The following is an 18340-nucleotide window of genomic DNA, read 5'->3' on the forward strand; positions in this document are numbered from 1 at the left end:
AATAAAAATTTGTGGGTTTAATGTCCCTTTAACATATAAGTTAATACAATTATAGTAGAGTTGTTGTTTTTTTTAAAAAATGCTAAAAAAAACAGTTAGGTTTTCTGAGCTCTTAATGCATTACAGGTAGAAATCCCCAAATCCAGAATTCCAAAATCCAAACTTTTTAATTATTTATTTATTTTTTATTTTTTTTTAATTCATCAAAAATGACTATTTTCCCTGCCTGTAAGTCACAATCATCTCTGCCTGTGTTTTTTTTTTTTTTTTGTGTTATAAAATGCAAATAGTCTATATTTAAAACAACAAATATTATTACCTTTCTGATTACAGTAATGTGTACTATACAGGCATACCTCATTTTATTGCGCTTCGCTTTACTGCGCCTTTGCAGATATTGCTCTTTTTGCAGATTGAAAGTTTGTAGCAACCCTGAGTTGAGCAAGTCTATCGGTGCCATTTTGCCAACTTATGCTCATATAAACACATGAATACTCTTGTATACACACATTTACAGTATAGACACCACCAGCAAAAGAATTATGATTTACTGAAGTCTCAGATAATGGTTAGCAGTTTTATTAACTTAATAGACTACAGTATAGTGTAAATATGACTTTTATATGCACTGGCAACAAAACAATTTGTGTGAGTGACTTTATTGTGGTGGTGTGGAACTAAACCTGCAATATCTCCGAGGTACACCTGTACATACAAAAGTATTACAAATTATATAAAACTACCTAAGTTAAGTTGTACTGGGACATGTAAATATTGCCTAAATGACATAAGATGTTGTTGTTTACACTTGGTTTTATCCCTTCTACCATTTTACATATGTAAATATTCCAAAATCCGAACAATTTCCAGTCCCAAGTTTGGATAAAGGTATTTTTACCTGCAATTCAACTATCATTAAAAATGCCTACTTTTTTTTTTTTCTTCAATACTTTGTGCAATAGTGACTTAAAATGGATAGGGCAGCACTGATATTTGCATGAATGCGAATAATTTTTGCTGTATACTTCCATTAGCAAAATGCTTTTAGTAAAAGTTATTACTGTTTCAGCAGCATACGTACATATACCTGCTCAGAGAGTAACGAGTTGTCTTCTATCTTTTCCGTGTATCATTTTATTCTTCTGCAGATCTGTTCATTCAGTTGTGTTGTATATCTTATTGTACTTTCTTGCACATTTAATAAAAATAATTTTTAAAAAATGCAATATTTAAAAAGATCAGGGTGACAGCCAATCAAATGTTGTATCATCCGAGCAGTAAAAACCTATTTATGTGTACTCCCAGGGTTGAACCAGGCTGCTCTGTGTGTAGCTATATACTGCAGCAGCTTTGTGTATGTGTAGATCTAATCCAGTCTCAAACATGAAGTTAGACATGCAAGCTGCTTTAAAACTGGCATGTTTACTGTTAATATGCTATGACTACTGAGCATAGAGAAGCGGTAGCAATTAGCGCTCCGAAAATTAACCAGATATCCGATCTCTGGTTAATTTTCTAAAAGTGCCCCAAATGCCCTCAAAATAGACGGCATTGTAGTTTTTTTATTTTAAAAAATGCATTATTTTTATTTTAATAAACAACTGCACTAGCCAATTTTTGGGTCTAATGTTGGCGGGAGTGGGGTGTTAGATAAAAACGGCACTGAAAAGTGCCTTTTCATTGTGGACTATGGGAACTGTGTGTTCCCGGTAACTAAATATGTATATGCTTATATATATTTATATTTGCTGCGCTACTTAACCCCTTTGCTGTGTGATGTTCTGATGCGTCTCTGACCTATGCAAGCTCGCGTTAGCTTTGCTGTTAATTTGTAATACCAGCGCACATTACCATGCGCTGGTATTACAAAGTGGAGGGCTAATATTGCTTTCTTGAAAGTGATGTTTAGCAAACCACTTGTAATCTGGCCCTAAGTGAGTATGAAAAAATTGAATGCATTAGCACCTTGTTTTCTAACAGGCAAACTCCACTCACCACTTGCTCTCTTTGTGGGAGCCAAACAAAACCTGTTACTGGGCTGGACACCGCTAACAATGGTCAACTTCCATCGTTTTGTAGTTGTATTTGATCTCTGCTGAGGCCAGTTTGGGACTAATGGCACAGGGTTAGGCTTGTGAATCCTGTCTTGTGCTTTGCCAGTCCTCGGAATTGGAGAACTTTTCAGACTTAAAGGGACAGTAAACATACAAAATAAAATAATGTTATATAATTCTGCACATAGTGCAGAATTATATAACATTATCTTGGCAGCAGCATTATAAAACTAAAGCATTTCCTGATATTCTTTTTTTTATTTCAAAGTTGGACTCCAACAAGAGCCGCTCAATAGAACCTTGAGCGGAGTCAAACTTTGAAATAAAAAATCAGGAAATGCTTTAGTTTTATAACGCTGCTGCCAGGGGCGTGACTACAGAGGGTGCAATGGTCGCCACTGCGACCCGGTCCACCCTGTCAGAGGGCCCGCAGTCACTGCTCCCTCAAAGCAGGATATATTCATTTCAATCCTATATTCTTATTGTGCCTTTACAAGGTCATTACGTGACCACAATGCACCTAATACAGTCAGTGCTTGCGGTTGCGTGAGTCTTCACCTTACTGCATGTGCATGCCGTCTCAACTTGTGTCTGTGAGGAGTGAGGGGCAGGCATTAAGCACACAGCGATAAGCTTTGTCTCGAGGACTCAAGACAACTCACTGTCTAGTGGAGTGTGCAGTGTGTCTGTGAGGACACCGATAAAGGAGGTCTCCACTGTGGTGATGGCTGCCGGGTATGATCTGACTGACACAGAAGTCAGATCCAGCATCAGGGGGTGCCGTCACAGCTAAGGCAATGTATCGCTGAATTAAGCAGTGTGATGTATACACGTTGAACAGTTAAAGCATAAAATGTGATGATTAGCTCCAAATTCTCCTGCTCTGGACAGCTCTTTTAGTTTGTGAACCAGCTCCCAGTCCTCTAGTTTTCCTCATTTTTAATTTGTGCTACAAGTCTACAACTTACATGTCAGCAATCTGCTATGCTCAGCATTAAAGTTTTTTTTCTTCTTTTAACGTTAGATGCTTCTACTTCATAAAACTATAACCTGCAATGTATTTGTGTGTTTAACCCATAAGTTGAACTTGCACATATTTTAAATGTATGTGTGTGTATGTAAGTGTAAATGTGTGTGTGTGTGTGTGTTTATGTAAATATGTGTATGTAAATGTGTGTGTGCGTGTTTATGTAAATGTGTGTGTGTATGTAAATATGTGTGTGTATGTAAGTGTAAATGTGTGTGTGCGTGTGTATGTAAATGTCTGTGTGTGTGTAAGTGTAAATGTGTGTGTGTGCGTGTTTATGTAAATATGTGTATGTAAATGTGTGTGTGTGTGTATGTAAGTGTTAATGTGTGTGTGTGTGTGTGTTTATGTAAATATGTGTATGTAAATGTGTGTGTGTGTATGTAAATATGTGTGTGTATGTAAGTGTAAATGTGTGTGTGTGTGTTTATGTAAATATGTGTATGTAAATGTGTGTGTGTGTATGTAAATATGTGTATGTAAATGTGTGTGTGTGTATGTAAGTGTAAATGTGTGTGTGCGTGTTTATGTAAATATGTAATATAACATCTTAAACAAACACTGGGGGATACTACAAAAAGATCCGTTGCTAAAAGATGTGATTGGAAACAATCCTGACGTCATCTATAGAAAAAACCAAAATCTGAAGTCAGTGCTTGCACCTAGTGCTCTCAGAAGTAAAAAGTCCACTAATCTAAATAAGAATCTAACCACCTCTGTGCTAAAAGGCTTTCATAAGTGTTTTAGAAAGAACTGTGTCTGTTGTGATCACACACATCATTCAAAGCAATTTAATAAATTTGCAATAAAAACAGAAAATGAAGAAAAATTCCCAATAAAGAAATTACTAAATTGTAAATCGGACTATGTAGTCTATATGCTGGAGTGTACCTGTGATAAGCCCCTGAGGTACATTGGACGCACTAAAAGAAATCTTAAAACCAGATGTTTGGAACACATGAAAAATATTGAAGCGGGCACACTAAATACCCCTCTCATCCAACATTTTAGCCAAAAACACAATAAAAACAAAAATGACTTCTATATTAAAGCAATAGAGCAAATTAATACTAACAAGAGAGGTGGCAGCAGACTACTCGAGCTGAGAAAAAGAGAAACTTTTTGGATCTTCTCATTAAATACTCTTGAGCCAAATGGGCTAAATAGGGATATAGATCTAGCGGCATTTCTTTGACATACAGCCTGGCGAAATATAGAAGTTTCAGTACAGCCAATATCCATTTATTTAATATTTAATAGTTAAGTACAGAGTCAAAGATCTGCCAGTCCCATTGGCCTGATCCCTCCACCTTCCCTGTTTCATAGTAACCCCTACAAATAGGTTTGAATAACATAGATGCATTTGTCTTTCACTCCTTGTACACACTAGGTATCTCATCAGTAGCAATAGACTGTTATGTTTTCCTACTTCTGTAAAAATGAAGCATCAGGGCTTTGATTACTATATTATCCCCTCCACACAGATATACAGTTACTATTGGGGGTAGAATACATAGCCTATAAATGAAAATTTCGGTCACTCCTGTTATATGTTAGAGTCTTCTGTGATTAAGCTTCAACAACACTATATATAGCGAGACATGGCTCAATACAGAAAGTTTTATGAGATTATATGAAATGCAGAATGCATTGAATTGTTAGATCCATTATATATTCAGCCACTGGCATTATGTTGTGTGCCATGTGTATCTTGTATTAGCCATATGTAGATTTACATGTCGCCTAAATTATGTTTCACATAGTTTTACATACTTTTATGAATGACCGTTTTACTATTTTTTACTATTTTAAACTTTTTTACATTTCAACATTTAATTAGTTCTAACTTGGACTATTATATATATTTTTTATTCTGCCTGTTCTATTTAGACAAGGCGCTTTTCTAGGTTTGAAATTAACAGTTTTTAAACATTCAGATTTTAAATAAGGGAATAGTATTTCAAGAACATCTATGTATGTATCTTATACACTAAGATGCCCTTAAGAAATATGGCGACGGCTGTTCCCTGCTACGGACCAATAGAGCCCCACTACGCTATAAAGGACAGAATGGGAGGGGGGCGGCCCCTACCTCTGACGAAGCAACCAATAGCGTTGCGAAACGCGTAAGGCTCCGCCCCCCGCCACACTCACCACCCGCTTCTCCGTACACGCCGATAACCCCCAGCTCTCCGTATCACACACCTGGTTGTGTGGTCGGGGGCAAGCTGGTATCGAGCTGAGAGAGGGTTTGTTATTTCATTGAATCACACAGCAGCGAATTAACGGTAGCTATACAGATCTCCTTGTTAGACTGTTATATATGCTATACCGGTTAGTGCTGCATTTTATCAGTCACTGGAAATAACTTGTGACTTTGTATGTTTGGTATGTCTATATTCTGCACCAATAAATATATTGTTTGAATACATATAAATACATATATTTGCACTTCCCTTTTGTTCTGCCCCTACACCTGCCCCTGAGTGCTGCAGTGGATGCAGATCCACATCTCTGTTTTAAAGATCTCAGAGACGACTTCTGCACAGCCCAGGAATACAGGGATCATCGGTGGCAAACAGAAAAGGAACATTCAAGGAGGAAACAGCTATAACCTGGGTCCGATTGATACCTCATACAAATTGAGGTTGAATCACGTGAGTGGTTTAATTGCATCTTATTATTTGAGCATCTGTACCTACAGGCTTCACTAGGGGTGCCTTTCTTGTGCGCTTCTTCACATCTTCTTTTCCAGAAACCCACGAGAATCCGCTTGTTCAAGAGGATACTCCTAACCTCCAGACGAAGCAGCAAAGATTTACTGGCACAAGGGAACTGTTTATTTATAAGTCCATACAGACTATTTAATCTACAGCCAACGTATATTTATTTACAGGATAGCTGGACTTTACATGTGTCTTAGTGATACTATTGTGTGGATATATATATATACATACTCATTACCTATGTGAGTAACTCATTACAGTGCTAGATTGATCGTCATTGTGTAATGTTCAGTGTATGATCTGAGAATTATTCATTGATATTACTGTATTTGATTACTCTCGCAGGGTCACACCATCACTAATCACTGATATCTTGGTATATTATCTAATATCCTGGTACATTGTTGAAAGTGCAGCTATAATATTCCTAAGCGCAGATTGTTCCCCCTCTTTTTGTTATGTAAATATGTGTATGTAAATGTGTGTGTGTGTATGTAAGTGTAAATGTGTGTCTGCGTGTTTATGTAAATATGTGTATGTAAATGTGTGTGTGTGTATGTAAGTGTTAATGTGTGTGTGTGTGTGTGTTTATGTAAATATGTGTATGTAAATGTGTGTGTGTATGTAAATATGTGTGTGTATGTAAGTGTAAATGTGTGTGTGTGTGTTTATGTAAATATGTGTATGTAAATGTGTGTGTGTATGTAAATATGTGTGTGTATGTAAGTGTAAATGTGTGTGTGTGTGTGTGTTTATGTAAATATGTGTATGTAAATGTGTGTGTGTGTATGTAAATATGTGTGTGTATGTAAGTGTAAATGTGTGTGTGTGTGTGTGTTTATGTAAATATGTGTATGTAAATGTGTGTGTGTGTATGTAAATATGTGTGTGTATGTAAGTGTAAATGTGTGTGTGTGTGTGTGTGTTTATGTAAATATGTGTATGTAAATGTGTGTGTGTGTGTGTATGTAAATATGTGTGTGTATGTAAGTGTAAATGTGTGTGTGTGTGTTTATGTAAATATGTGTATGTAAATGTGTGTGTGTATGTAAATATGTGTGTGTATGTAAGTGTAAATGTGTGTGTGTGTGTGTGTTTATGTAAATATGTGTATGTAAATGTGTGTGTGTGTATGTAAATATGTGTGTGTATGTAAGTGTAAATGTGTGTGTGTGTGTGTGTTTATGTAAATATGTGTATGTAAATGTGTGTGTGTGTATGTAAATATGTGTGTGTATGTAAGTGTAAATGTGTGTGTGTGTGTGTGTGTTTATGTAAATATGTGTATGTAAATGTGTGTGTGTGTGTATGTAAATATGTGTGTGTATGTAAGTGTAAATGTGTGTGTGTGTGTTTATGTAAATATGTGTATGTAAATATGTATGTGTATGTAAATGTATGTGTGTGTATGTAAGTGTTAATGTGTGTGTGTGTGTTTATGTAAATATGTGTATGTAAATATGTATGTGTATGTGTATGTAAATGTATGTGTGTGTATGTAAGTGTTAATGTGTGTGTGTGTGTGTTTATGTAAATATGTGTATGTAAATATGTGTGTGTATGTAAGTGTAAATGTGTGTGTGCATGTTTATGTAAATGTGTGTGTGTATGTAAATGTGTGTGTGTGTGTGTGTGTATGTAAATGTGTGTGTATGTAAGTGTGTGTGTGTGTGTATGTAAATGTGTGTGTGTGTATGTAAATGTGTGTGTGCATGTTTATGTAAATGTGTGTGTATGTAAATGTGTGTGTGTGTGTATGTAAATGTGTGTGTGCGTGTTTATGTAAATATGTATGTGTATGTAAATGTGTGTGTATGTATGTGTATGTAAGTGTGTGTGTGTGTGTGTATGTATGTGTATGTAAGTGTGTGTGTGTGTGTGTATGTATGTGTATGTAAGTGTGTGTGTGTGTATGTAAATGTGTGTGTATGTAAATGTGTGTGTGTGTGTGTGTGTATGTAAGTGTGTGTGTATGTAAATGTGTGTGTATGTAAATGTGTGTGTGTGTGTATGTAAATGTGTGTGTGCATGTTTATGTAAATGTGTGTGTATGTAAATGTGTGTGTGTGTGTATGTAAATGTGTGTGTGCGTGTTTATGTAAATATGTATGTGTATGTAAATGTGTGTGTATGTATGTGTATGTAAGTGTGTGTGTGTGTGTGTATGTATGTGTATGTAAGTGTGTGTGTGTGTATGTAAATGTGTGTGTGTATGTAAATGTGTGTGTGTATGTAAATGTGTGTGTATGTAAATGTGTGTGTGTGTGTGTGTATGTAAATGTGTGTGTGCGTGTTTATGTAAATATGTATGTGTATGTAAATGTGTGTGTGCGTGTTTATGTAAATATGTATGTGTATGTAAATGTGTGTGTATGTATGTGTATGTAAGTGTGTGTGTATGTAAATGTGTGTGTATGTAAGTGTAAATGTGTGTGTGCATGTTTATGTAAATGTGTGTGTGTATGTAAATGTGTGTGTGTGTGTGTATGTAAATGTGTGTGTATGTAAATGTGTGTGTGTATGTAAATGTGTGTGTGCGTGTTTATGTAAATATGTATGTGTATGTAAATGTATGTGTATGTAAGTGTGTGTGTGTATGTAAATGTGTGTGTGTATGTAAATGTGTGTGTGTATGTAAATGTGTGTGTGTAAGTGTAAATGTGTGTGTGCGTGTTTATGTAAATATGTATGTGTATGTAAATGTGTGTGTGTAAATGTGTGTGTGTGCGTGTTTATGTAAATATGTATGTGTATGTAAATGTGTGTGTGTGTATGTAAATGTGTGTGTGCGTGTTTATGTAAATATGTATGTGTATGTAAGTGTGTGTGTGTATGTAAATGTGTGTGTAAGTGTAAATGTGTGTGTGCGTGTTTATGTAAATATGTATGTGTATGTAAATGTGTGTGTATGTATGTGTATGTAAGTGTGTGTGTGTGTGTGTGTGTGCATGTAAATGTGTGTGTGTATGTAAATGTGTGTGTGTATGTAAATGTGTGTGTGTATGTAAATGTGTGTGTGTGTAAGTGTAAATGTGTGTGTGCGTGTTTATGTAAATATGTATGTGTATGTAAATGTGTGTGTATGTATGTGTATGTAAGTGTGTGTGTGTGTATGTAAATGTGTGTGTGTGTGTATGTAAATGTATGTGTGTGTGCGTGTTTATGTAAATATGTATGTGTATGTAAATGTGTGTGTGTGTGTATGTAAATGTGTGTGTATATGTGTAAGTGTAAATGTGTGTGTGCGTGTTTATGTAAATATGTATGTGTATGTAAATGTGTGTGTATGTAAGTGTGTGTGTGTGTATGTAAGTGTGTGTGTGTGTGTGTAAGTGTAAATGTGTGTGTGCGTGTTTATGTAAATATGTAGGTGTATGTAAATGTGTGTGTGTGTGTGTATGTAAATATGTGTGTAAATGTGTGTGTGTGTGTACAGTATGTAAATATGTGTGTGGGGGGGTTCCTTTCATGGATTCTTGCACCAGGGCCCTGAGGTTTCTAGTTACACCTCTGGCTGCCGCCAAAATAATGTTATATAATTCTGCACTATGTGCAGAATTATATAACATTATTTTGTATGTTTACTGTCCCTTTAACAGGAAACAGGGCCAAAATGAATAATGAAAGTCTATTGCACAATTGTTTTACTAGGCATAATTAAACATTTTATATAATTATCTTAAATTGTTTACTAACCCTTTTTAAAATGTTTCCCTTTAAAGGGACAGTCTACACCAGAATTTTTATAGATAATCCCTTTATTACCCATTCCCTAGTTTTGCATAATCGACACAGTCATATTAATACTTTTTACCTCTGTGATTACCTTTTATCTAAGCTTTTACATACTGCCCCCTTATTTAAGTTATTTTGACAGACTTGCATTTTAGCCAATCGGTGCTTACTCCTAGGTAACTCCACTTGCGTAAGCACAGTGTTATCTATATGACTCACATAAACAAATACCCTTTAGTGGTGACAAACTGTAAAAATGCATTCAGCTTAGAGGCGGCCTTCAAGGTCTAAGAAATTAGCATATGAACCTCCTAGGTTTAGCTTTCAACTAAGAATACCAAGAGTACAAAGCAAAATTGGTGTTAAAAGTAAATTGGAAAGTTGTTTAAAATGACATGCCCTATCTGAATCATGAAAGTTTATTTCGGACTAGACTGTCCCTTTAACACCATTATTGGTCCTTCTACGTGGTTGTTTCTTTAGAGTTCTCCGTAGAACTTTAACATTTTTTCTTCTTAGCGTTTATATGATCAGAAATAAAAGCTGATTCCGTACCCACTTCTGCTTTTTGTATTATGGTGAAATTAAAACAGCCTGCTGTATCTTGTATGATTTGAGATCCAAATCCTTCTCTAGTGCAGGAAATCAATCATGTGAGGACGCTTTCACAACAGAGCAATGTAACTAAAGTACTCTTCTGACTCTAATGCATATGCCATTGTACAATATTGTGCTCAAAACTGCTCACTGCACTCTTGAACAAATTCCAATAAAGCAACTTTTAATTTTTTTAAAAACTGTTCGTAAAATGTGTGTTTTAAAAATATTCTGCAATCTGATGCTTATTTATATCTTCACTTTCTGGATTTTAGTTGGTACCTCTTATGTTTTTTAGGTATACATTTGATTATTTCATTAATGCTAGACATACTGATGTAGTAAAAGTAAAGAACAGTTTTTGTAGATTCAATTAATAGTATTTGTCAAAATATTGAAGATGTAAGTGTGGAGTTTTAGTTTCTATAAACCTAGAATTTGACAGCAGATAAGAACCATAAACGCAACAAGTCTGCCCATATTTCCTATAAAGTATAAGCTTAAAGGGATGTGAAACAGTCTGTTTCATTATTGTAATAAAAAAAGCACTAAGCAGTGGGATATACTTAATAGAAATCATTGCAAAATGTATAATTTTAAATTGATTTTATTTCTGTGCAAGGGGGCTGGGTTCTCTGCAGGAAGACATATCTAGATTGATGTTATAAATCTTCTAGAGTATCATAAGCTGGTTTAGTATTCAGGGAATAATCAATAAACAGGTAGTCAGTTTTGCCCATGCTCAGTAAAGTCAGATTGCAACTTAACACGTCAGTTCTCATCTCCTTGAGGATAGTGGCTACAGTTAGAATTCTAAGTGTTCATTTTGCTAGAAAACAAGCAAGTTGATTTCTGTTTTTAGCACAATCTGTTTCTTTTTATGTTTACTGCAAAATAACATTTGTTTTTACTAAAGGAGCACTGTTTCATATCATTATTAATTAGCTCATAGGATAGCCCTATCCTTATCCCGAGCATTCTTGAAGTCCCCCACCATTGCTTTTACTAACTCAGCCACCCTTTCTGTGAAGAAGTGCTTCTGTAAATCCTGAACCTGCTGCCCTTCAGCTTGAGATCATGATCCCTTGTTCTGGTGTTGCTCGTTTTGTGAAAAATGCTTTGTGTCAACTTTGTTAAGCCCAATTTTTATAAATTTTCTATCGTAACACCTCTTTCCCTTCTGTACTCTAAGCTATACATAGTTAGGTTATTGAGCCTTTCTTAGTATTTATTTCTTTAGACCATGTTCCATTTTATAAGCCAAACTTTGAACAGATTCCAGTTTATTAATACGTCTCACTAGGAATCTGTCAAGTGACATAAGGACCTTACTATTCCTTTACATATACAAGCATTCTACTGGCCTTTCTGCAATACTGCTTTGTTTACCAAATATCAAATCTGGAATAATAATTCCCAAGTCAGGTTCCTCTTTTGTAACAGTAAAGTGTTATTGAGTCTGTAATTAACCATTAGATTTTTATTTCCTTAATGCATAGTTTGTACTTTGTGTAGTTTAACTTTAGATTCCAGTCATTTTGTCCAGGCTGCTTCTAATCTAATCCACCCCTCTGGAACATCAGCTCTACTATCAATACTGCAAGCAGACATATCTTCCCTGTAGTCCTTTGTTAACATCTCTGATAAATATTGGCAGCCTTGTGAGACTCACTCAAGTTGTTCACATTACTACACTTGTGCATGTTGAGGCTTTTGGATGTACCCAAATGTGGAAGAAGGCGGCCGCTCACGACATTCGGTTTTTTTCGGAGCCATATTTATTCTTGTAAAAGCGCAACACACTAAGATCTTTATTTGCACAGATCTTAGTGTGTTGCACTTTCACAAGAATAAATTGTCACACCTATATGGAATAAAACAGCACTAGAGTTAATTTCCTGCTAAAGGGACATGAAACCCCAAAAAAAGATTTTGTTTGAGATAGATTATATAATTTTAAACAACTTTCCAACTTTCTTCTGCTATTTTATTTGCTTCGTTCTCTTGGTATCCTTTGTTGAAGAAGCAGCAACGCACTACTCAGAGCCAGATGAACACCAGATGAGCCAATAACATGAGGCATAACTGTGCAGCCACCAATCAGCAGTTCCTGAGCCTATGTAGGTATCCTTTCAAAGGATACCAGGAAAACAAAACTAATTAGATAACAGGACTAAATTAGAAAGTTTTTTTAAAATCACATGCTCTATCTGAATCATGAAAGAAAAAATGTGGGTTTCATGTCCCTTTAGCAAAAAAAAAAAAAAAAACTGCTGATCTTAAAGGAGAATTATAACTATAGTGTTTGTATAGAGATATATATAATTATTTTTATTATACATTATGCTGCATAAACAATATTTTTACAGGGTTTTTATTGTTGCATTGTATAAATAGGCCTTGTAGTGAGCTCTGCCGAATTAAATTTACCTTTTGCATATTGTGGTTTATATAATTTGCCTATATTGTTTTTAATTACAGAATAGTCGGCCATCAACTGCAGGAAGACAAAAAGGACCCTCCTATACACCAAAGCAGCACAAGAACAGAGGAATCGATTTTTACTTTTCTCGCAATAAAAATGTATAATTTAAAGCATCTATTTATCTGACAACACTCAGTTAAACCTAGCAGCAATATATCTACCAGCTGTAATCATTTTCTACCAAAACAATTCAGTTCTGGACAAAAACTTTTTTTTTACCCGATTTATTTATTTTAAAAAGGTCATGATATTAAACATACCCTTTTAATCTGATGTTGCATTGGGTTGTTATGGTGTGGGTATTTATTGCATTCTTTGTATCTTTCACATAGAGGGCTAGTATCTTGTTAATCAACACAGTAACGTTAGTGTTCCTTTTCTTATGAATAAACTTATTGTGGGCTTTTATGACACCATTTTTCGTTGCTCCTGGGAATACCTTAAAGGGGCAGTAAACCTAGAAAATAATGTTATATAATTCTGCACATAGTACAAAGAAAAATTGACAATAGGAGTAAATTAGAAAGTTGCTAAAATTGCATGCAAGTCAATCCTGAAACATTACTTTATCCTACGCGCAAGTTTCCCCAATGTTTCAGGATTGACTTGCATGCAATTTTAGCAACTTTCTAATTTACTCCTATTGTCAATTTTTCTTTGTTTTCTTGGTATCTTTATTTGAAAAAGCAGCCGTGTAAGCTTACAATCTGGCCCATTTTTGGTTCAGAACCCTGGGTAGCGCTTGCTGATTGGTGGCTACTAGGTTTAGTATCCCTTTAATATGGAAAAATGAAACTAGTTGGGGACAGGAAAACTGGGCAAACTATTTCACACTGTGGGCTTGATGATAAAATACTCTCCTGCTTGGAGATAAATTGTAGTGCAGACTCACTGAACGCTAAAAGAAAAAGGCCAGCACTGTGAGATATCTCACAAGATTCTAGACATGAAAATGTTGCTATAGTAGTCTAAGGGATGTTCCCTGCATTTCTGTATGTGAAGGAAAGACTAGCCCAGGGCAATATGGCACTGCATGATGTGTTACGCTTACACTTGTGCTTTGTATTTTATATGATTTTAAATTTCAGATTGGGTCCTTTCAGTATTATTACATTTAAGCTTTGCACTTTCTGTTTTTTATATTTTTATTCATTTTAAATTTAGATCCAGCAGTGATTTTACAAATTCTTGTTATGTTTTGAAAGTTTCTGTGTTTAACAATATATATATCTTTATCTTTTACAAATTATGTTGCCCTTTTGTATTTTCTCTATTGTAAAATAAAACAGAGCTTCAGAAAATGGGAGGCACAGGGCAGCCCCCCTGGGCTGAACAGGGGAGTTCCCTGGGTATCCCTCAAGCTCTCACGATTCTTGTAAAATGCTGGTCTCACTGAATTATGCCACCAGCTGTATGTAGGTGAAGTTTGCTCAAAATTCACAATACACTTATTTAACTGACAGAAAATTAATATATACTAAATTGCTGGCAAAAACAAGTTAAATTGTAATGAAAAGATTTCAGTTTAATTTGTATTTGCTGCAAACTGAGACTTTATGACCGCCCAAGATGTTCTCTTGTTTACTTCTCCCACTACTGTATCCCAGAGAACCACATAACTCTCTATGGAGGGAATCTCTTATCTCTCTGGGGCTTCCACGTTCTGCCCTTTTTCTTATAGAATTCAGTGAGTTCAATTCCTGTCAAGTCTGCGTTATAATTTCTCTCCAAACTGGAGAATATTTGCTTATCAAACCTATAGAAAGTAATGAAACTCTCTGTGAAACTGAAGCTGCCAGCTTTTTTTCAGTTTTATTTTAAATGGAATAATACAAGGTAATCCTAAATACTCTGCTGTATCCAAAATAAAATACAAAATAGAAATTGCAGAGTTTAAATGTAATAAAACTTAAAGTCTAAAGTAATATAAAATAGAAAGCACAAAGTGTAAATGTAGCAGAACTCTCATGTCATACAGTTCTATATTGCTCTAGGCTTGTCTCTCCTTCACATACATAAATGAAGGGAACTCCCCTTGGAGAAGTAAATCAAATTCTGCCTTTTTAGAATTTCACTTGGGATCATTTTATATCATGTTGTCTGAGTGGAGAGGTTTAAATCAACAGGCCCCTGTGTGTGTTGAGCATGTTAATAATGTCAAATGTGTAAAATTGTAACTTAAGAAAATAAAATAAGTTATTTTTTTTGCATTCATTAGTTTATTTTCTATAACTGTCATATCATGTATAGAGCTGCTTGTTGAGTAGAATTGGTTTTAAACCATGGATTTTGCTGCTTAAAGGGACAGTCTACACCAGAATTTCTTTTTAAAGACACAATGAGTGGGATTATGCCTCCTGGTCAGCAGGAGGAGGCAAAAAGCACCACAGCAGAGCTGTTATATAGCTCCTCCCTTCGGTAACAAAGGACTCAGAGGAAGGGTGAACACTGCACTATATACATTTATACCTTTAATTCTCATAAGGCAAATGGAGCCTTGAACTTTGGACATAAGGCTCTCTATGTATGGGCCTTTTATTTGGTGATGACTTATGTACAGGCACTGTGGGCTGGGAGTAAAGCTGGTCTTTATCGGTTTATTTGTTAAAAATAAGCCGGTATGGGCTGTGTACACGCTAACGCCCACGATGGACGGGACTATCATTTTGTGCGCTTCAGACTCCCTTAGAGGACGCTGCGCAGTCTCTCATAGTGTTTTCTCCGGAAGCGTTCCGGTTTTTGCTACATCTCTACTGTTAAGCTCCCCACGAGGATTGCAGGATATTACTGGGAGACCGGTGACTCTACGCATTGCCCTGGAACCGCGTGGTTTTCAAACAAAGCAAGCGGTTGTTAGGGCTCTGAACCTTTATCTGGTCATCACTGAAGCATTGCTGGGAGACCGGTCAGCAGGTAGGAGCCTCAGCAGATCTGCTGAGGCGTAGAGGTGTCTGTGGGAATCAAAAACGTGTTAGTATCTCATAAGGGCAACTCGTTTTTTGTTTGCTTAACACAGGAAAATAGTTGCACTTTAGTATTTAAAGGCACAGTATCCTTTTTACACAGGTAGGATTTATAAGTATTCGTTTTAAAAAAATTGGGCTTATTTTTCCAACATTCTTTTTCTCATGCAGTAAAAAAGTTCATTTAAAGGGCCAGTAACAATTTTTTTTTTTGTGTTTGTGTATTAAAAAATTGTACAATATTGTCTGTTCTCTAAAATGGATTCAGAAGCTGTGCATAATGTTACTTGCCCCATGTGTTTGGATGCCAATGTGGAACCACCTGTTCCTTTTAATTTATAGAGAAAAACATTTTCATACTCCAAAATTTTTCAAAGGCGGATGCTTCTCAGGAGTCTAATGATGAGATGCAGAGTATGCCGCAGCTTTCTCCCCAAACGTCCCAACCTTTAACGCCCGCTCAAGCAGTGCCCTGTACTTCTCTAGCTTCTACTGCAGTTATGTTAAAAGACATCGCTGCGGTTAAGTCTTCTACACTTTCTGATGCCTTATCTGCCTTTCCTATACTTCAAGGCAAACGTAAAAGGAAGGACAACTATGTGGTCAATTAAGTTTCTGATGCTATGGTGGCAATCTCGGATGTACCCTCTCAGGGATCTGAGATGGAGGTTCTATCAGAAGGTGAAATTTCAGACTCAGGGAGTTCCTTACCTTTGACTGATTCAGAAGTTGTCTCGTTCAGGTTTAAACTAGAACACCTCCGCCTGTTGCTCAGGGAGGTTTTAGTGACTTTGGACGACTGTGACTCCACGGTAGTAGTCGTTCCTGAGAAATCGAGTAAGTTGGACAAATACTTCGAAGTTCCTTCTTACTCAGATGTTTTTCCAGTTCCCAAGCGAACTTCAGAGATTATTTCGAAGGAATGGGAGAGACCAGGTATTCCCTTCTCTCCTTCTCCTATTTTCAAGAAGATGTTCCCTATAGCTGACGCTGTCAGGGAAACTTGGCAGACGGGGGCTATTTCCACCTTGGCCAAACAAACTACTATTCCTATTGAGGATAGTTGTTCCTTCAAAGACCCTATGGACAAGAAGTCGGAGGGTCTACTTAAAAGGATCTATGTTCACCAGGGTTTGCTATTGCAACCGTCTGCGTGCATCGCTACGGTCACTAGTGCAGCAGCTTATTGGTTCGATGCTCTTGCGGAGTCTCTTAAGACTGAGACTTCTTTAGAAGAAATACAGGATCGGATTAAAGCTCTGAAGTTAGCCAATTCTTTTATTACAGATGCTTCTCTGCCAATTACTAAATTGGCTGCTAAGAGTTCAGATTTTTCTATCCTAGCCCGCAGAGCCTTATGGTTGAAGCCTTGGTCTGCGGATGTATCATCCAAGTCTAAACTCCTGGCAATTCCTTACAAGGGAAAGACCTTGTTTGGACCTGGCTTGAAGGAAATTATCTCTGACATCACGGGAGGCAAGGGTCATCTCCTTTCTCAGGATAAAAGAACCAAGCAGAAAGGACGAAAAAGTAATTTTCGTTTCTTTTGAAATTTCAAGGGAAACTCCTTCTCTTCTTCCTCTAAACAGGAAGGAAACTATTCACAATCTAAGTCTACTTGGAGACCCAACCAATCTTGGAACAAGGGTAAACAATCCAAGAAACCTGCTGCTGCTTCCAAGTCAGCATGAAGGGTTTGCCCCCGATCCAGGACCGGATCTGGTAGGGGGCAGACTTTCCTTCTTCATTCAGGCTTGGGTGCGGGATGTTCAGGATCCCTGGGCTATAGAAATAGTGTCTCAGGGGTACAAACTGAAGTTCAGAAATTCTCCCCCCCACCCAAGGAAGATTTCTTCTTTCAAGATTATCTGCAGACCAGATAAAAAGAGAGGCATTCTTACATTGTGTAAGAGACCTCTCTTCCATGGGAGTAATTTGTCCCGTTCCGATACAGGAACAGGGGCAGGGTTTTTATTCAAATCTGTTTGTAGTTCCCAAAAAGGAGGGAACCTTCAGACCTATTTTAGACCTCAAGAGTCTAAACAAGTTTCTCAGAGTTCCATCATTCAAGATGGAAACTATTCGTACCATTCTTCCATTGATCCAGGAGGGTCAATTTATGACGACGGTGGATTTAAAGGATGCATATCTTCATGTTCCTATCCACAGAGATCATCACAAGTTCCTGAGGTTTGCCTTTCTGGACAAACACTTTCAGTTTGTGGCTCTTCCTTTCAGTCTGGCCACGGCACCCAGAATTTTCACAAAGGTTCTGGGGTCTCTGCTGGAGGTTCTAAGACAGCGAGGCATTGCGGTGGCGCCTTATGTGGACGATATTCTAATCCAGGCATCATCTTGTCAGCAAACAAGGTCCCATACCGACATTGTGCTATCCTTCCTGAGAACTCACGGATGGAAGGTAAATCTGGAAAAGAGTTTTTTTAATCCCGAAGACAAGGGTGCCCTTCTTGGGAACTCTAATCGATTCTATATCCATGAGAATTTTTCTGACAGAGGTCAGAAAATCAAAAATTCTGGATACATGTCGAGCCATTTAGTCCACTCCTCAGCCGTCAGTGGCTCAGTGCATGGAGGTAATCGGATTGATGGTGGCGGCAATGGACATCATACCATTTGCTCGGTTTCACCTCAGACCTCTGCAGTTAAGTATGCTCAGGCAATGGAATGGAGATTATACGGATTTGTCTCCTCGGATAACCCTGGAACCAGAGACAAGGGACTCTCTTCAATGG

The 18340-nt window shown here is 36.7% G+C and overlaps 1 protein-coding gene across 1 annotated transcript in view; it reads left to right on the forward strand.

Moving 5' to 3' along the window:
* Window positions 1-14834, forward strand: part of LOC128660131 (cryptochrome DASH) — a 74619-nt gene extending 59785 nt beyond the window's left edge. Inside the window, exon 14 of the mRNA XM_053713778.1 lies at window positions 12621-14834. Coding sequence (XP_053569753.1) covers window positions 12621-12728 — 108 coding nt within the window. The 3' untranslated portion in view covers window positions 12729-14834. The remainder of the gene's footprint in view (window positions 1-12620) is intronic.
* Window positions 14835-18340: the final 3506 nt, after the last annotated feature.

The sequence above is a fragment of the Bombina bombina genome, chromosome 5 (genome assembly GCF_027579735.1).
Source record: "Bombina bombina isolate aBomBom1 chromosome 5, aBomBom1.pri, whole genome shotgun sequence".
Lineage (NCBI taxonomy): Eukaryota > Metazoa > Chordata > Amphibia > Anura > Bombinatoridae > Bombina > Bombina bombina.